Consider the following 21,572-nt stretch of genomic DNA (forward strand, 5'->3'; position numbering starts at 1 on the left):
TAGTACATATAGGTCTTTGTAAAACAAGGTGAGCTTTTTGTGCCAACAATTATAACCAGCAGGTGGTGCTTGTTAAAACATTTCTGTTTCAGAGATTTTGCACTTAAACACATGTGATATAATTTAAATTAATTAAAAGACTTTCAGGATTAGGATGAGCGCTTGTACCTAATTTTATCAAACAATTATTTGTGAAATGGGTGAATAATAACATGAAAGAGTGACATCTGCGCCCAACAACCAAATCGTATAGTAGTACTGGCAGCTGATGAAGACCAAATATAATTAAAAGGTTTTTTAACCTTTATAAGGGTGAAACAAATAAAGAAAATACACTTTCTGTGTGCATTGATAGAAACTTAGAATTTAGAAACTTAGCATGGAGGTAAATGCACAGAGCTATTCTTTATTGCATATATTTGAATGTGAACATAAATTACTGTCCCCTTCTTGAGGAAACTGAAGCCTCTACATTCAGTTTCTACAAGAGAAATATAAAAAAAAATCTTCAATTCCTGTATATAAATTAAAGTCAGTCCTATGCTACGAACGAATGCCACGTTCTCAGAATTAAATGACGTATCTAAACTAACAGATAACATTTGTTTGTAAAACTTTATCAGGGCCTTTTAAGAACCCTGTAACCCTCTCAGTGCCCTTTTAAGGTGCTGGATTGTTAATTAATGAAACAACATTAAGACGTAACAGGTGGGAAACAGATGTCAGTATGTAAACTCATATAATTAAGCAGCCATATGAACACTATACATATTTATTCATGTATACTTTACTTCCTGTATTTAGCCATTTAACAAACAATATAAAAATTCGAGTGTCAGTATGCATTTAAAGTGACAAAGTATATTGATGTCAATGATGGCTGGTCCCAGCTGAATGGTCAGCTGAATCATACAATTTTAATACTTTAGGTCATAACCATCCTGACACTGGTTTGAGTGAGGCCACACTAAAGTGGCTATCTGCCACCAACCGGCCATTAATCGCCCTGTCTTAGTACAAAAAGGGAGAATTGTATATAGGGTTTCTTTGCCACAATCCAAGTGTTCTGTTTTGTTCCCATACTTTACCTCTCAAGCACTGACAGAACAGAGATTCATTCACTGAGCCAGGCAAGTTGACATCCACGCTTAAGTTGGTCATCAATATAACTATTCTTTACAATTTTGGTGTCACTGAGAAGATAGCTCACATGCATAAAAGACTTGTTATTGTTATGGTTTTACAGGTTTGGTTCTACTATTTTTGTCTTATTTCGTTAGTTAATTAGTCCCTCAACTGATTCTGTTTTAACTGATTATGTTCCCCTATTAAGTCTGTTCATTTAGTTCATTGTCCAGTATTGTTTTTGTGTGTTACTGGATGGCTGTCTGTGTCTATCATTTTTCAATAATTACTTAAATATCTTTGGAATTCTACTTTGTCATACTGTCGTGATCGTGGAGGAGGAGGAAGAAGAACCCAAGTGCAGACAACGCTGATGAAGGGGTTAAACAGAATGCAAGTCCCAGAATGTTAATGGATTATGTCCAAAGGCAGAGAGCAGGCGGTGTCTTGTGGCTGTTTGAGTGCATTCAACCACATGAGTATCTTCACCACGAACACAATCCGGTCAAATGCAATTAGACTATCTCTTAAATTGGCCAAAAGTGGTTTCATATGTTACCATAGCAAATTGGGGTCTCCAACTTAAACCCTCTTGCGCTACAACAGTCCAAAATTTCTAAACTTTTTTGCTCATAAAATTTACCCTGGAATCATTGGCTCTTGACATCATTATCTCTCATTAATAAAGTGTCACACCATCAAGCTGCCATCCTCAGGATCTCGGGGACAATCACTAGGAGTTATGTGGAGATGTTATCCTTCTGTCTGTTGGACACTAGTCTGCACTTCAAACACAAATTATAGTGGTGATATACATTATTTGCCAAATTCTGTACTTATGGACATTTAGGCAGGGTTAGGATTTAACAGCAGTTTTCATGTTTGTTTCTGATATTCAACTGAAGCTGACACATATTGTCTTGTCTTTTTTCTTTATAGTTATTTTACATTTTATGTCATTTTTGTCCTGCTTAAACTCGAACTTAATTCTTACATGTCCTGTAAGGTCAGGGGAGAGCAGGTTATGCATTCAGCTAAAATTATTTGCATACACAACCTTCAGGTGGATGCTGTATACGTAGAAACTAAATTTTGAAGTCCACCTTATTGTATCTTACAGTCTTCCTGTAGCGCTGAATATCTTCCTTACAAGTTGGTATCATTATCCCATTGTCACAGTTTCTGCAGCTATATTTTTTATTGTAATTTGGAGATAAAACTAAATATTCTTATTGGTTTGTTGACTGTTTTTCTTACAGGTACAACTGTTAAGGTGGTATTGTTTTGTTACAGACTTAACATAACATAGCCTTTATTTATATTTAAGCCTTATCATAACATAGACTATATCTATTTTTAAACCAGTTAATGTATTTATATCATATATCTATTTGTTGTACATTTGGCCACGGTACCATTTCTCAAGAAATAAAAGCATATCTCAGAAATAAGATTACTTGTAAACATATTCTACTGTTAAAACTATACAGTTGAAAACGTGGAGTATAGCTGAGCATTGCAGTTTAATTTATTGCAGTGATATTAGTGTCTTATTAAAGTATGGTATGCCTTAATATATAAATCATGAGTATGACCTGGGATGGGCTATTACAGAAAAAAACATGTGTCAGTATCTTATTTCATTGATATCTATTGTGATTTGATTTCGATTCTGTAATATGGCACTTCTGTGGTATTTTGGGTGCACCCTACTGGTCATAGCAGCACATTTATCTCAGTCTTTAAAAGTTTGTTGTTTACAAAAAATTGAAATTCATTACAATGGATTGTATCAGAATTATAAAGAACCACATTTGTAACTTTTTGTTAGAAAACTGATTTTCTAGATAACTTTATCTTATCTTAATAAACTTAATTTTTACTAACAAATAATACCTACTTATAGACATTTATACGTGTGGGCTACACAAGAAAATTACAAATAAACAAAAGGATCTTTCATGGTGGTAGCATGTAGCCTATGAGCAGCAGGCAACCCCCCAAGTGTGCAGAAATGGTTTGACCCAATTCGTAGGCAGCCAATGATATTGACCCGTTTAAACTGGAAACCGGCATCTGAATCACGCGTTGTTTACGTGTATTCTACGTGTACTTGACGTGTATTTAACACAATACACGTAAAGTACACGTTAATTTTTCACGCGTAAAGTACGCGTAAAGTACGCGTAAAGTACACGTAATGTACACGTAATGTACACGTAAAGTACACGTAAAGTACTCGTAAAGTACACGTAAAGTACACGTAAAGTACACGTAAAGTACACGTAAAGTACACGTAAAGTACACGTACTTAACGTGTTGTTGACGTGTTAAAATTCGCGCGTTTTTGACCCTGTAGGCCTTCCATATTCCATAAGCGTCTGTACACGTTACGTCTAAAGACATTTCTGCCTAAATGGCCTTCCATAAAATAGTGACATGACTTGTGTCAATAGGCTTGTTCGACTTGATGTTCCACTGCAAGATCCAACAGGCAGATGACATCAAACGACAGCGAGAGCAATTCGAAAAACCATGAAAAATTTGCTTTTGAATCACTCTCGGGGTACTTTGATGTCATCCGCCTGTCGAATCTTGCAGCGCCGCATCAAGTCGAACAAGTCTAATGACTTTCGTTCGTCAGATGCCATGTCATGTAATGTTAAAACATTGCTGAAAACTTGCTTGCTTTTGGTGCAGGTGTGAGAATGTGTTTTGCACCATACATACTGCAGCAAATTTAGCACAAAATGTGATGAGTATCTTAGTTTGTGTTTTGTAGAATTGGATTTGTGCACTTGCACTGAAGGATTCAAGAAGATGTAACTGTTGTGTTGCAGGAGAGAAAAAAAGGAGTGCCATCGTTCTAGACAGACAGCGAGGATCCCTGCCATGACTCTGGGAATCTCTGCATCCATCTGCCTAGGGGTGAGCTGAATGACCAAAAATCTATTTCACGGAATTAGTCATTTTATTTCACGGTAACAATATATTTCACAGTAACAATCTCCCATTATAATTCTATATCTTATACTTAATTTTTCTTAGATTTACTTTATTTATTTATTACAGTTGATTTGAATGCTCACCATAGTTATAAGATATCAAATTAAGTTCTGATAATGAGATTTATAATTTATTTATCTTCTGGCTATATCATATACACTAGGAAGATAGACAAGTATGAACATATGCACAAACAATGACAGTACAGTATATGACTATAAACTGGTGTCCAAAACGGGGTTTACGGTACGTCATGCCAAAGCGCTCACACTGTGAGAATCATTGCGTTACATTTCAACGCAAGTTTCGCCTTAGCTCACCTAAAGTTGAACTTTGTTAACAATTAACTACTTTACAACACAATCTGACTTCTGAAATACGTGAAAATTGGCTTTTTTAATATGCACGCATAGATACATGCACCCCTGCACGAGCATTGCGAGCAAGCGCCGGAATCTGAAACTACAAACTGAAGAAAGGTCAAAAGAGTATTTGATTTGTTACTTGCTTACCTGCATTCATTCACATGTATTTTCATCATAACGCCCAACTTGCAGAGTGGTGAGTTAACCACTCCAGAAACATGGCTAAAGCCAGATGATTATATTACTTTAAATGAGTCTGTCCCCCAAGATTATTATTATAAACATGAGCCTCGCCTAAAATGAAGAGGGGGAGGTGTTGCTGTACTTTACCGTAACTCTTTTAGCATTTCCCAGAAGTCTAATCCTAAATACAATTCTTTTGAAGTTATGTTACTTCATGTATCAACACCTAATACTAAGGATAAAACATCCTTAAAATTTATTCTGGCTATTGTATATAGGCCTCCAGGTCACCACACAAATTTTATTAAAGAATTTGGTGGGTTCTTATCAGAAATAGTACTGGCTGCAGACAGAGTGCTTGTTGGTGACTTTAACATCCATGTAGATAACGATACAGATGCTTTAGAAATGGCTTTTAAAGACACTCTTGACTCCATGGGCGTTAGACAACATGTGTCAGGACCCACTCACCTTCGTAATCATACTTTAGATTTAATACTGTCTTACGGTATAAATGTGGACGACGTAAAAATCCTTCAGCAGAGCGAAGACATTTCAGATCATTATCTGGAATCATGCTTGCTTCACTGACCTATGGCTGCAAATCAAGCTCCTAGTTTAAAATATGCTAGAACAATAACTTAGACTACAAAAGGTGCGTTTCTTGATAATTTGCCTGAATTGTCTCAAATCTCTAGCATGAGTAATAACGTAGAAGATCTTGACTTTACCATTGAAAATTTTAACACCACCTTCTCGGAAACACTAGACATAGTTGCTCCTCTGCGCTTAAAGGAGATTAAAAATTGAAGCCCGACCCCGTGGTATAATGAACAAACTCAGGCTCTAAAGAAAGCGGCATGGAAAATGGAGCGCAACTTTAAGAAAACTAAATTATAGGTATTTCGTACAGCATGGAAGGATAGTATTCTAAAATACAGGAAAGCCCTAAAAACGTCTAGATCTGCCTACCTTTCATCACTTACAGAAGAAAACCAGCACAACCCTAGGTTTTTATTTAACACAGTGGCTAAATTAACCAAAAATATATCTTCAGCGACTTCTAAATCTTTCTACCAGCATAGCAGTGATGAATTTATGAACTATTTCACAAATAAAATCCAAGATATTAGAGAAAAAATTACAAATATGCAACCAGAAGTGAAACCCGCTGAATAAACGACTAACTCCAGATCATGGTTGACATCCGACCCCGACGATTCCTTGGAGCTCCCTCCTCCGGGGGGGTCGAGCTCAGGAGGAAGCGGACGTCGAGATGTCAACCAGGTTTCTCGGCGCCGGCCGCGACTAAGCCGCGGTCGGCCCCGGTGCCATTTTCCCCGGAAGTGCATGATGAGCTCAGTCGGACCTGGAACACCCCCTTCTCGGTCCGGCGAGACCGTGTGTGGATCTCCACTAAGCTCCTCCCTGCTGTAGGAAGTGGTCTCCGTAGCGCGTTCCCTCAGGGGGGAATGGCGCTTCCCAGTGGCCCTTACGGTGCCGGGCGGCTTCTCGCTGTTAAGAGAACTAGGCCTCCGTCCGTGACGGCCGGTGGAAGGGGCTCCCATCTTTTTAAGAAAGCTCTGGACCCCTTCCCTTCCACTGGAAGGTTACAATTCAAGCTAGCGCTCACCTCTGACACGCCCAGGCCAGTCAGCGTCGCTTCGCGGGAGATTGTGACGCGGCACAGCGGTGTGGCGTTTTCCGAGGAAACCCATTCTGTCGACACAACGTCAAGAGACCGACAGAAAGGGAACATCTTGGTTACGTATGTAACCTCCGTTCCCTGATGGAGGGAACGAGATGTTGTGTCCTTCATGCCACAACGCTGGCCACCCGCTGCAGCAGTCGGGGCACGATCCTCAGGCTCCTCAGCACAAAAGGTGAATAAATGCAGCACGCCGGCTCCCTTTTAAACCCGGATATCCGGGGGGGGGACCGGCATGCAAATTTAATTCGCCAATTTTCATTGGCCTGTTCTCAAACCCCATTCTGTCGACACAACGTCTCGTTCCCTCCATCAGGGAACGGAGGTTACATACGTAACCGAGACGATTTCCAGTCTGGATTAAGAGCACATCACAGTACAGAGACTGCTTTGATCGGAGTTACAAATGATCTGCTTATGGTGTCTGATTGAGGTTGTATCTCCTTATTGGTGCTGCTAGATCTTAGTGCTGCATTCGACACCATTGACCACAGCACGCTCCTACATAGACTCGAAAATTATATCGGTATTAAGGGAAAAGCTTTGAAGTGGCTTAGATCTTATTTATCCGACCGTTTTCAATATGTAGCAATAAACAATGAGGTGTCACGCAAATCAAAAGTCCAGTACGGTGTACCACAGGGCTCAGTCTTAGAGCCTAAGCTCTTCGCATTATACATGCTACCTCTAGGAGATATAATAAAGCAACACAGAGTTAGCTTCCACTGTTATGCTGATGATACGCAACTTTATATCTTCAAAGCCTTTATATCTTCAAAACACAGCAATTCCATCGAATAGTGGAATGCATAGTCGATATAAAAAGGTGGTTGAGTAACAATTTCTTATTACTGAACTTAGACAAAACTGAAGTGTTACTTATTGGACCGAAAACTGCCATACAATGCTAACCATGAATACTGCTTCACTATTGATGGATGTTCCATAAAATCCTCTGTGACACCTCTGGACAAAGGCATGGGCAGAGGGAACCGCGACTTAGGTTAGGAAAAATAGGTGGCTGGTACCCTAAACTACACATAAACTGAGATAGGCCCGTAGATGACACTGGTAACGAGTTGTGTGCGTACTCCACCATAGAAAGTTGCTGGATCCAGGAGGAAGGATTCCCTTCTAAGGCCGTCTTGACCTTCGATTCGACCTCCCATGTGAGTGTGGAGATGAATAGAGTCACAGGTAAAATACACTTGCGAGTAGACGGGTGTTCGGAGTGATCAAAAATAAGAGATAAAGAATCAGGTTCTTGGAACCCGGGCGGTACGAGAGTGAAAAATCTCAACAACCGGAAAAAAGTGTCCACCGAGCATGCCTGGAGTTCAGTCTTTTAGCAGATTAAATTTATTCTAGGTTCTTGTGGTCAGTCCAGATGATAAAGTGTACCCCCGACCCTTCTAACCAATCGCCATTCCTCCAATGCTAACTTGACCGCCAACAATTCTCTGTTACCAATGTCATAGTTACGTCCTGGAGAGACGAAGATCAATTCGGGTCATCCAGGTAAACATATATGAACTGGTCTACCATTTCTCTCAGCACGTCATTTACGAGTGCCTGGAAAACTGCTGGGGAATTGGAAAGACCGAAAGGCATGACCAAGAATTCAAAATGCCCCCTGGGGGTGTTAAAAGCGGTTTTCCATTCATCCCCCTTCCTAATGCGGACCAAATGATAAGCATTACGTAAATCCAATTTTGTGAAGACTGAGGCTCCCTGCAACCCCTCGAAGGCTGACGACATCAACGGCAAAGGATAGGTATTCTTCACCGTGATGTTGTTCAGCCCTCTGTAATCGATTGTCCTTCTTCCCCACAAAAAAGAACCCCGCGCCCGCTGCAAAAGAGGAGGGACGGATGAACTCGGATGCCAGAGAATCAGAAATGAATTTCTCCATGGCCTCCCTCTCGGGAATAGGAAGAGAGTATAACTTGCCCTTAGACGGAGACGTACCTGGCAGAAGATCTATAGCACAGTCGTATGGACGATGTGGAGGAAGAGAAGCAGCTCTGGACTTACTGAACACTTCGTTCAGGTCGAGATACTCAACGGGTTTGACAAATTCACCAGCAGACATTAAACAAGAAGCGTGACACTTAGTGCTCCAGGCAGAAATGGAATTATGTCCCCAGTACACCCTGGGGTTATGCTGCAGGAGCCAGGGATGACCGAGAACAATGGGGGTGGAAGGGGAGTCCAGTAACAGAAAAGAGAGTTTTTCAGTGTGGTTGCCGGATGTGGTGAGTGTCAACTGAGTGGTGGTAAAAGATATGGTGGGTAACTCCTGACCATTGAGTGCGTTGACGGAAATCTTGTTGGTGAGTGGTATGGTGGGTATCAGAAGTTTGCATGCCAGAGACCAGTCCATAAAATTACCCTCGTCTCCAGAGTCAATGAGTGCTTGACATTGGTGAGACCGAGTTGCCCAATGCAATCTCACCAGGAGGACGGTGGAAGAGGGTTTCTGGATGGAACAGAATCCTCTTCTCTAGTGTCAGGCCCACTCTTCGCTGGTGGTGGGGCTGGACCCCGTCTTCCAGGACCCGCATGGTGTCTGGGCTGTGCAAGCATTCTCTGAGTGGGGGTTCTTGGTGCTGTTGCTGGAGCCAGTCTATTGGCTGGTGGTGGTCCGTAGACTGGCCTGAGGCAAGAGTTGGCTGTCGACTGCCCCGGGCATTAAACATCCTCGGCATCGAGCCTCTCAGGAACTCCGCCTGCTATTTGTAATCCTCGAACTGCGCTTGGAACGTGCCTAGACAGAACTGGAGATGATAATTCATGCTTTTATTTCGTCTCGATTAGACTATTGTAATAGTCTCTTTATTTGCCTTAATAAGAAGGATCTTGGCCGTCTCCAGACTGTACAGAACTCCGCCGCTAGGCTTTTAACGCACACAAGTAAAAGGGCACATATCACTCCTGTCTTAGCTTCACTCCATTGGCTACCAGTGAAATTTAGAATACACTTTAAAATATTGGTTCTAACTTTTAGAGCCCTGCAAGGACAGGCGCCCGCATACATCTCTGACCTGATACAGCTGCATACATCCTCGTGTAGTTTGAGATCAACAGGTCAGAGACTTTTAGTTGCCCCCCGTACTCATTTTAAAACAAGAGGGGACCGTTCGTTTCAAGCTGTGGCACCCAGGTTGTGGAACGCCTTGCCTCCTTCCACACGCTGTTTGGACTGTGTGGAAAATTTTAAAAACCAGTTAAAAACCCTTCTTTTTAAAGAGGCTTTTAACTAGACTGTAGGGTGGCTAGGCCGGTCTAATGTGTACTTCTGTCCTTTTGATTAGGCTCTGTACTGTAATGTTTTTCATAAATGTTGCGTATTCTTCCTTTTGTTGTGAAGCACTTTGTGATTTTTATCTGTGAAATGTGCTATAGAAATAAAATTTACTTACTTACTATTTACTTACTAGACCTTCACCATAGATTATGATTGGTGCACACAGGAAGGCACTCCGATTCAACTTGGGCAGGTTTGCCAGGGTCAGCCAGAAATGACGTTGCACCACCACAGTACCGGCCATAGCATGGCCCAAACAAACACTGTGGAATGTACATCCCCCATGAGAGTGTCGCACGGCATTCCCGCCAACATGGCCTCGCTCTACTCTCACAGGCAGATGGCTTGATATGTGTGTAGCAAGGACATAGAGCTCAGAGCATGGAATGGCGGAGCCGCTGGCAATGTGCACATGCCCCAGGGCTGGACACAGCCAACCTCGCATGTACGATCCCCAGACACACCTATGGGCAGTGCTCGTGAGTATCCCTATCAGATAGTGAATACCCACATACCATAGGGCAGGGGCTTGCATCTTTTTTGGACATTTTCTTTCAAAAAAGGGTTACTTAGCCGTTGTTAGCAGTGCTAAACTTGAACTAAAATACTTGATGGTATCCTGGCAGGACGGTGAAGAGCTGAAGTTCAAGGGGAATGAAATGTATGCGACTGCATTTATGCTGTGGGCAGGCAATGTCGCTACCCGATCCGTCCCGGAAACACGATTTGTTCCGCGCATGCGTGAAACCGACATCACTTCCTGTTATCGCCAACGTTTTATGACAGTTTTCCCGACCTGGGACCAGCTCGGTTACGTTGTGCAGCCAAACCCGTTTCATTGTGTGACAGCGGTATGGATTCATTTGCTTTTCACAAAAGACTTCAAAAATGTATCTTAAAAGGAGAAATTCCTGACTGTCCTACCGGGCATCTTCAAATTAAGTAGTGTTAAGCGATTTTATATTTAACAAAAAGGAAAACTGACCATCTAGAAAACTATAAAAACCTTCACAGAGATTCAAATTTTTTCCATTAAAATACTACTACGAACTATTAGCTTTTACTATTAAAACCATTACAAATGTCATTCCTTGCAGTGTGATTTGGGCATGATTCCTGTAGGATTGAATTGTGTTATTGGTTATATGTCAGATAATATGAATTTGAACTGAAACTTTCAGGCTTTTTTTCTTATTTAAACAGGCGACAGACTCTTCTACGCCGGCCCAACTAAACAGTACATGCAGCTAGTTGTCCTGTCCGAGGAAAGAGTGCTGTTCTTGCAGAGTGCTATAATAACCCTGGAACTGGCAATCACTGTGGCAGTTGCAACAGTTGTTTTTTAAACTAACTGTGGATGCACTTTTCCTTTTCCAGTTTTTTCTCAACAGTCCAGTGGGGATTCTTGCGGTGTCTACATGCAAGTCTTTCAATGTAATTTGTGTTTCACAGTATGCTCTCAGCATCTGCACATCATGTCCCTTAACATTCACAAAGGTAAGCTGCATTTTCACATAAGTATGTCATTTAACTACTGGTATGTGTACATTTATTTTTGTGTTTGTGTGTTTTAGGAGGAGGTGCCATTAATTCGCCATTGGTGGTGCATTAACCTCATATGAGAAAGATTTTGCTTAGAGGGATATGATAGATTATACAGATATAATTTCAGTATCTTGGCTGTATTTAGTAAGCTAAAGCTATTACATAGAGTTCATATACATTTACATATATTTCAAAGGCATGGACAGAGGTTTGCATACTGGACTGAAGAAGCCTCCCAACTCCTTCAGGGGATCGTCGAGCCTGTGTTTAGGGTGTCAAAATCCACCACCACCAAACTGTCACCCAGCAGAAGAGAAGTGGATGACAAGGACATTAATAAGGTAAATGATTATACAGTAGTGGTTATACATGAAACATTTGCATGCATGCTGAATAAATAGTTTAAAATAGTAAACTGCCATTTTAGTATGCAAGGAATAATTTAGTCAACCAATTAGAATGTAACAAACTTCACTTCAATAGGTGCAGGAACCAACCATTGTACGAGACCTAAATACAGCATGGTACTGGGTACAGGATCACAGACACTTATTCCGTGGGGAGGTGATAGAGGAGGCCTTTTTTCAGATGAACAGGGGTGATCGACAAAATGCCATCAAGAACCTCCGGGGGCTCAAATCTCTGAGGCGAAGGATGACTTTTTGATTATATTTTACCAGTAAGAAGACATGGAAACATTTTTGTCATATTGTTTTGATGAACAAGGCCTAAAGGTCAATGATATGTTCTACAATGAGAAATGTAGTGTGTGATTGTGCGCGTGCGAGAGTGAGAGAGCGAGAGAGAGAGTGAGGAATGGAACAAATATATAAATAAATTGAATAAATACACATGTAACTTTATTCTGTATGTTTCTTAAATGCAGACATGTGTTAAACAATCTAGAACAGTTAAGTAGATCCCTCTTTAGAAAATGAATTGAAACACATCTGTATACACAGCTGTACTTTTCTGTCTAGAGAATTTAAACAATTCAGTTTAATCTGACCATTTATTTAATTCAACAAAGTTAATTTGTGCCACATATTAACCAATTTTAACCGAAATGGATTGAGCAGTACCTTAAAACAAACAACCAAACTCGCAACAATTTAACAAGCCAGGGAATATCTCAAAGCAGCGAAAGAATCACATTAAGAAAAACGAAACTTATACAAATATGATAAATACACTTATTGATCAATCTAATAAAATATTTATTTAAAAAACAGTGGGCGTATCGGGTAGCGATTTGTTTAAAACAAAGGCAGTCACGGTATAAATAATACCCGAAAGTGCCGTAAAATGTTTAGATTTAATTCAGACAGGAATTGACGTCAGTTTGGCGCATGCGCGGAAAAAAAATCGTGTTTCCGGGACGGATCGGGTAGCGACAGGCAATTAACAAATATTTTATTAGATTGATCAATAAGTGTCTTTATCATATTTGTATAAGTTTCGTTTTTCTTAATTTGATTCTTTCGCTGCTTTGAGATATTCCCTGGCTTGTTAAATTGTTGCGAGTTTGGTTGTTTGTTTTAAGGTACTACTCAATCCATTTCGGTTTAAAAATTGGTTAATATGTGGCACAAATTAACTTTGTTGAATTAAATAAATGGTCAGATTAAACTGAATTGTTTAAATTCTCGCTCTCGCTCGCTCTCGCTCTCGCTCTCGCTCTCGCTCGCTCTCGCTCTCGCTCTCGCTCGCTCTCGCTCTCTCTCGCTCTCGCTCTCGCTCTCTCTCGCTCTCGCTCTCTCTCGCTCTCTCTCGCTCTCGCTCTCGCTCTCTCTCGCTCTCTCTCGCTCTCTCGCCTTTAGGCCTTGTTCATCAAAACAATATAACAAAAATGTTTCCATGTCTTCTTAGTGGTAAAATATAAACAAAAAGTCATCCTTCGCCTCAGAGAATTGAGCCCCCGGAGGTTCTTATAATAATAATAATACATTTTATTTAATGGTGCCTTTCAGGACACTCAAGGACACCTTACAACAGAAACACAATCAAAAAACACCAATATATACAATTTAATAAAAGCACAGAGGATTATAATGAATAAGATGATTTAAAAAGGTAGGTTTTGAGTTGTGATTTAAAGATGTTGATAGAGTCCTGTTGACGGATATGTAAGGGTAATGAGTTCCAAAGTTTGGGGGCAGCGTAACTAAAGGCCCTGGCCCCCATAGTGGTCATTTTAACCGAAGGAACGAACAGAAGACCAGAAGAGGAGGAACGGAGGACACGGGAGGGAGTGTAAGGCTGTAGTAGATCAGACAGATATGTGGGAGCAATGTTTCGAAGGGCCTTAAAGGTTAGGAGAAAGAGTTTATATTGAATTCTTTGGGGTATTGGGAGCCAGTGAAGTTGGATGAGGATCGGTGTAATGTGTTCTATTGATTTTGTACGGGTAATAATTCTTGCAGCAGAGTTATGAACATTTTGAAGTCGTTGGAGAAGCTTTTGGGGCAAACCGTAAAGAAGGGCATTACAGTAGTCGAGGCGTGAGGTGACAAGGGCATGAACAAGTACTTCGGTTGAGTGCTGTGTGAGTGATGGGCGAAGTCTAGAAATGTTACGTAAGTGGAAAAAAGCTATGCGGACAATATTGTTAATATGTGAAGTAAAAGAAAGAGTAGAGTCCAGAATTACACCTAAACTTTTTACCTGAGAGGAAATGGGGACCAGACAGCCTTCAATGCTTATATTGATCGATGGGGATTTGGAGAGTGTAGATTTGGAACCAATGAGAAGAACTTCACTTTTATTACCGTTAAGCTTAAGTTTGTTATTTGTCATCCAGGATGTAATGGCCTGTAGACAGTTAGTAAGTGCAGTGGGGCATGATGCAATATTGGGTTTTGTGGAAATGTACAGTTGAGTGTCGTCAGCATAGCAGTGAAAGTAAATACCAAAGTGCCGAAAAATATTACCAAGGGGGAGGATGTAAATGATAAATAATAGGGGACCTAACACTGAGCCTTGGGGAACTCCATGGTGTAATGGGGCTGAAGATGACTTTATGTTTTTCATTTGTACAAATTGTTTCCTGTCGGTGAGATATGAGTTGAACCATTTTAAAGCAGTACCAGTGACCCCAGTGCCAGCCAAACGCTCAAGTAAAATTGGATGGGAGATTGTATCAAAGGCGGCACTAAGGTCAAGGAGGATAAGGATAGAGAGAAGGCCAGAATCAGCTGCACAGAGGAGATCATTGGTGATTTTAACTAGGGCTGTTTCAGTGCTATGTTTGGAACGAAACCCGGATTGAAATGGCTCAAACAGATTGTTATGTTGAAGATGATCCTGAAGCTGTGTTGATACAGTACGTTCAAGAATTTTGGCCGTAAAAGGTAGATTAGAGATGGGACGGTAATTATTTAAGTCTTTGGGATCTAAACCAGGTTTCTTAATTATAGGTGTAACTGAAGCAGTTTTCAGAGATAATGGAACAATGCCGATAGACAACGATAAGTGAACTATGGCAGTGAGGATAGGAGAAAGTGTAGAGAGACAAGACTTAACCAAAAATGTGGGGAGTGGATCAAGGGAACAAGTAGATGGGCGAGCTGAGATGATAATGTTACTGATTTGTTGGGTTGATGGTAAAATGAAGTCAGAGAATATAGTGGGGGATGTTGTATGTAAGTTATTAGTCCAACTATAATCAAGGTGAGTTGAAAGAGATGTAGTCAAATGCTTATGGATGGTGTCAATTTTGTTATGCATAAAGTCAAGAAAATCTTGACATTGAGATTCTGTAGTGAAGTGGAAGGTGGTTTCTGATGGCTTAGTGAGTCCTTGGACAGTGGAAAAAAGTACTCTGGTATTGAACTCATGATTATTAATAACATGTGTATAAAATTCTGATTTTGCAGAGTTCAAGGCGTCTTTATAGTTGGTAACATGGTCAGAGTACATTTGTTGATGGATAATAAGTCCAGTTTTATTAGAGAGACGTTCCAAACGACGGCATTCTTGTTTCAATAAAAGGAGTCCAGGTGTGAACCAGGGGGAAGATTTTGTAAAGGTAACAATGGGGGTTCGAAGAGGTGCCATGGTGTCCAATACAGAAAGTAGAATAGTGTTGTATTGATTAATCAGGTCAACAGGGAAGGGGGGTTGTAGATTGAGAGTAGACAGTGCCACAGAAAGTTCATAGTTTAAATCAGTTGTGTTGAGCCTTTTAACATTACGAAAGGATATGGTACGCTGTTGAACTGAGCTGGACAAAGGAATGGAAATATAAAAAATTAGGAACTTATGGTCAGATATGGGAAGATCAAATGCATTGAGATTAAAAGGTATGAGTCCAGAGCAACATATTAAATCCAGCGTATGTCCTTTGTTGTGGGTCGGGAAGTCAACAAACTGTGCAATATTGAAGCTGTCCAAGGTGGAAATAAAATCTTTACAAAGTGAGTCTGTAGGATTGTCAATATGAAAATTAAAATCTACAGTTAAAATTACATTTGGAGTCATGGTACAAAGATCAGTTAAAATAGATGAAAATTCAGTTATAAAACAGAAGAAGGCTTGGGAGGGCGATAAACAGTCACAATGAGGGTAGGTGTGGGTCCATTCAACTGGACCGCCAATATTTCACACGAAGTAGTCTCCCTCACTGTCACTGGTACGACCTTTAGAGACTCGCGATACATCATCGCGAGGCCACCACCTTTCCCGGAAGCGCGAGGTTTCGCGATGTAAACAAACCCCCGAGGCATCGCTTGATTTAAGTGAAAAAAGTCGTTAGGCCGCTGCCAAGTTTCAGTAAGGCAGACAATATCAAGGTTTAGGTCGGCACAGTACTCGGAGAGGAAAATGGCTTTGTTGGTGAGTGAACGGACATTGAAAACGGAGAACTTTAAACAGTCATGGATGATCTCAGACTGCCGAGGCACCGCTGCTAATAAGCTGCAGTCAACAGGTCTCTCCGCACGTACGGATTTTCGTGGACCCACTGACCAAACGGAAGGAATGGAGCCGTTGTAATCATTGCAGAAGTTCCTCCGGGATCCACGATGAATATACCTCGGCCGGCGGCGGAGAATCTCCCGATGGAAATGTAACGCAGCAGGCAGCTAAAAGTGGGAGCGGTACCGAAGAATTTCCTCAGCGGTGTATAACAGTCTTGGATATGCAGATGATGTGGGAAGAGCAGAATAGTCCACAGCAACAGCTTGAAAATCCACATCTTCGAAGGAAGCAGATACAACAGCAGCAGCAGGTAGGCTAGCCAGTGTGGTTCAATGGATAGGTATAACGCAGTGTCGGCTTTACAACCGAAATATTCCATAACTTGTGCTCAGACTCAGATCAGAAATTAGATTAATAGCCTAAACTAGATTAAATACCGGTGAGCAGCGGCAGCCAAAACGCGCCAGCGTTCACTCAACCGGTTCACTCAACCTTCTTGAAGGCGTTTCTTGAAGGTATTTTGTCGATCACCCCTGTTCATCTGAAAAAGGCCTCCTCTATCACCTCCCCACGGAATAAATGTCTGTGATCCTGTACCCAGTACCATGCTGTATTTAGGTCTCGTACAATGGTTGGTTCCTGCACCTATTGAAGTTTGTTACATTCTAATTGGTTGACTAAATTATTCCTTGCATACTAAAATGGCAGTTTACTATTTTAAACTATTTATTCAGCATGCATGCAAATGTTTCATGTATAACCACTACTGTATAATAATTTACCTTATTAATGTCCTTGTCATCCACTTCTCTTCTGCTGGGTGACAGTTTGGTGGTGGTGGATTTTGACACCCTAAACACAGGCTCACCGATCCCCTGAAGGAGTTGGGAGGCTTCTTCAGTCCAGTATGCAAACCTCTGTCCATGCCTTTGAAATATATGTAAATGTATATGAACTCTATGTAATAGCTTTAGCTTACTAAATACAGCCAAGATACTGAAATTATATCTGTATAATCTATCATATCCCTCTAAGCAAAATCTTTCTCATATGAGGTTAATGCACCACCAATGGCGAATTAATGGCACCTCCTCCTAAAACACACAAACACAAAAATAAATGTACACATACCAGTAGTTAAATGACATACTTATGTGAAAATGCAGCTTACCTTTGTGAATGTTAAGGGACATGATGTGCAGATGCTGAGAGCATACTGTGAAACACAAATTACATTGAAAGACTTGCATGTAGACACCGCAAGAATCCCCACTGGACTGTTGAGGAAAAACTGGAAAAGGACAAGTGCATCCACAGTTAGTTTAAAAAACAACTGTTGCAACTGCCACAGTGATTGCCAGTTCCAGGGTTATTATAGCAATCTGCAAGAACAGCACTCTTCTTTCCTCGGACAGGACAACTAGCCACATGTACTGTTTAGTTGGGCCGGCGTAGAAGAGTCTGTCGCCTGTTTAAATAAGAAAAAAAAGCATGAAAGTTGCAGTTAAAATTCATATTATCTGACTATCTGATATCGATAAAGGTCAATAAAAACATGACATCAATTTAACCAATTTTTTATATAAATTGATTTTATAACCAATAACACAATTCAATCCTACAGGAATCATGCCCAAATCACACTGCAAGGAATTACATTTGTAATGGTTTTAATAGTAAAAGATAATAGTTCATAGTAGTATTTTAATGGAAAAAATTTGCATCTCTGTGAAGGTTTTTATAGTTTTCTAGATGGTCAGTTCTCCTTTTTGTTAAATATAAAATCGCTTAACGCTACTTAATTCGAAGATGCCCGGTAGGACAGACAGGAATTTCTCCTTTGAAGATACATTTTTGAAGTCTTTCGTGAAAAGCAAATGAATCCATACCGCTGTCACACTGCACGACGGTAACCGAGCTGGTCCCAGAAAACTGTCGTAAACCGTCGGCGATAACAGGAAGTGACGTCAGTTTCACGCATGCGCGGAACAAATCGTGTTTCCGGGACGGATCGGGTAGCGACAAGCGACACTGCCCATGGACTCAAGCGTCATTTGCCTTTTCAGCCGTGAATATAGGTGTTTTCAGTAGGTGGCGCAAGAGTGCGATATCCCATAGTCATGTGTTGTACGTCAACCGACTGAATGGGAACCGATGCTGGGAGAGGTAGTGACAGGTGTAATAACAATCTGAGACAAACAGAAAGAAGTAGTTCAGAATGAAAAAACTTTTTGAAACAAAGGTTTCACATCCTCATTTTTATGAGATATTAATGTTTTCTCTGTCCATGTATGTTTTAATATTTTATACAGCACTAAAAACAGGTAAACTCAAAAAAGGACCCACTCCATAGATTGTTTATGTAATAAAATGAACATTCAACAAAATTAAACAAATCGTTCATTTAATACAAACGTTTTACAGATACATATTAATACAAATTAATATAAACATAAATTAAATAAATATAAATGGATTTTCAACGTAAGCATGAATCTGGCAGCTTCCATTTTTTCCTATAACAAAGCACCAGAACACAACTAGCTCGGAAACATGACATCAGAAGTGGGATTTATCAAATTTATGAGAGCACGTGAAGGTAGCATAAATGTGCAAGTAGCTATCACGTGATAACCGCAGCAGCATTCTGAACAATTATGGACGTTTATCCGGTTACGTTCGTCCGGGGAACTTAATTATATATGACCTGAAGTTTCACCGTGACTTGGACAATTAATTGAAGTTGATATTGTTTAAAATAACACGAACGCACAACGGGATTTGTTTGTCCTCTCACAGCTCCCGTAGTACCGCGTCATAACGGAGAGTCTGTGATGTCATAACTGGGCCTCTGACCACCGTCAACAAATGTTTCGGCAACAACCGGCCGATGGATCTCACAATTAAACACCAGCTGCGTTCGTGCACAAACTCGTTTTTATCAATACAAACACGACAATAACCCGGTGTGTATATAGCTACAGCGTGGTACACACATATGCTGCCTATTTAGATCATTTTGGTGGAAAACATCTTAATGTGCCAGTTATGAAATAACTGTGCGCGATGCATCGGATCGGGCTAAAATGATTGATATAAGATGCTACACTGGATAGTCTCTGGATTTCTTTCCGTTTCCTAAAGTAGACGCCAGGGAAGTATGGATGAAAGCGCAGAAAAGGTAGAGTCGGACGATCTGGTGATCGTTGTGGAGAATGAAGCTGAGAGCAAGCCGGTGCAGGAGTCTGATGTCGGGGATCGTAGCGCTGTGAAGATGATGATGGGTCTGATGGACATGTGTCCCGTGTGTAAGCTCAGTTTTACCAGCAGAGAACCCAAGTTGCTGCCCTGTCTACACTCCTTCTGCAAGAGATGCTTACCTGCACACAACAGGCCTGTCAGCACAGCAAGCCCTGCTAAACCATGTAAGACACTAGCAATACAAACGATATAGTTAACCAACTTAGGTGATCTGCTCCTAAACAATAGAAAACATTACAGAAATTCCATTGGATTAATGACAATAGTATTTGTTTTAATGGGAACTTAAACAATGTTATTGGTGGATGTTATCTGGCGGATGGGAACCAACAGAAGACAGAAAACACACGGTTTAAAAGCCTTTAGAAATGTTGGTTTTTCCCCAGCAGGGTATAGGCTTTAGAAAATATGTCAATGTGTGTGTCTGTGTGGACAAAACTGTTTTGCACCATGCGAATGCGTCGTGCAGTGTTGGCCCTGGAAACTAACACGCGAGTCAGGAAATTGTTGACTATACTGGGTATTGCAAACAAAACGTATCCACTCACATAGGCAGAGAGATAACTATTTATTTTTATTTTACATTGCTTTATATTCCAATTGAGAAACGTATTATTTTTTTTGTTATCATTATTATTATTAAGTGTTGCATGTGTAGTTATCGTTTAAGGCACAATGTTGTTTTATTTTTGTGTATAATGTTGCTGACATGTTTGTCTGCTCTTCCTTCTTGTGTACCATTAGTGAACATGATCCGCTGTCCAGTTTGTCAGCAGGAGTGTATGGATGTCGAGGTCTTGGATAACTTTTTCGTCAAAGATTCCATGGAAGTACCGAGCAGTACGATGGAGAAAAGCAGTCAGGTTAATTTTTTTTACTGCATCAGTGTCTAATAGGGTTGACTTGGATAAAGAGATTTTAGTTGTGTTTTCTTACTAGTTGCCCACAACAACATACATTAAACACAGGCTGTGTAGTAGACTCACAAAAGTAGACTTTTTTATTGCAAATACCCAACTTGCCCGAGACACAAAGACTTAGAAATAAATACATTTTGGTTATAACATATTATTTTGTACTAAAAGCGTTATGAAATTTTATGAAAATTTGGTCATTATTTATTCACACTCATCTTGTTCAAAACCTGTACATTCCTGTTTCTTCTGTGGAACACAAAATATATTTTGAGAAATGACGCAGTGGTTTTTGCGTCTGTAAATTGGAAGTCAGTGGGGAAAGTAGAAAGTTATACTGGTTTGGAAGGACATCAGAGTGAGTATGACAGAATTTTCATTTCTATTCATCTTGTTAAAGGAATTGTTCACTTTCAACATACATTTTCATGATAATTTACTCACCCCTGTTGTCATCCAAGATTTACATCCACTACTAAAGATAGTTTCGTAAAGAGCTTGCCAGATCTGACTCCGTTAATAACCATACCAATAAATAAAGATTATCAACTCGTCAATTAATCTAGGCCATGTCCCAGGACCCTTTAAGATGGCTGTCATTAAGCCTCTAATCAAGAAACCAAACTTAGATCCAAATGAACTAGGAAACTATAGAGCGATTTGAAATCTCCCATACCTGTCTAAAATACTAGAAAAAGTAGTGTTCACTCAGTTATGCTCTTTCTTACAAAATAATGACATACACGAACAATTTCAGTCAGGCTTTAGACCACATCATAGTACTGAAACTGAGCTAGTTAAAATGACAAACGACCTGCTTATAGCATCAGATAAAGGTAACATCTCACTCCTAGTCCTGCTTGACCTTAGTGCTATGTCTGATACCGGCGTAGACCATAACATACTTCTAGATCACTTACACAATTATACCTGTATTGAGGGACAGGCACTACAATGGTTCAGATCTTACATGTCAGACAGACATAAATTTGTCCATTTAAATGGGGAATCATCAAATCTAACGCAAGTAAACTATGGATTACCTCAGGGATCGGTTCTGGGACTTCTTAGTGGTTGTCCTGCATCATCAATAAACAAACTACAGTTCGTTCAGAATGCAGCTGCCAGAGTTCTAACCAGGTCCAGAAAATACGATCATATAACCCCAATTTTATCAACCCTTCACTGGCCACCCATTAAGTATCGTATTGACCTCAAATTTATTTTAATCACTTATAAAG

At 40.3% G+C, this 21,572-nt stretch overlaps 1 protein-coding gene across 3 annotated transcripts in view; it reads left to right on the forward strand.

Moving 5' to 3' along the window:
- Nucleotides 1-3,745: 3,745 nt before the first annotated feature.
- Nucleotides 3,746-21,572, forward strand: part of trim24 (tripartite motif containing 24) — a 39,923-nt gene continuing 22,096 nt past the window's right edge. Inside the window, exons 1-4 of one of the 3 annotated variants that reach the window (XM_079453937.1) lie at nt 3,746-3,825; nt 3,966-4,053; nt 19,304-19,581; nt 20,162-20,280. In XM_079453937.1, coding sequence (XP_079310063.1) covers nt 19,317-19,581; nt 20,162-20,280 — 384 coding nt within the window. In that variant the 5' untranslated portion in view covers nt 3,746-3,825; nt 3,966-4,053; nt 19,304-19,316. Of the gene's footprint in view, nt 4,054-18,831; nt 19,582-20,161; nt 20,281-21,572 lie in introns of those variants that run through there. The other 2 variants (XM_079453936.1, XM_079453935.1) reach the window with 2 other exon arrangements.

Source organism: Barbatula barbatula, assembly GCF_947034865.1.
Source record: "Barbatula barbatula genome assembly, chromosome: 4".
Classification (NCBI taxonomy): domain Eukaryota; kingdom Metazoa; phylum Chordata; class Actinopteri; order Cypriniformes; family Nemacheilidae; genus Barbatula; species Barbatula barbatula.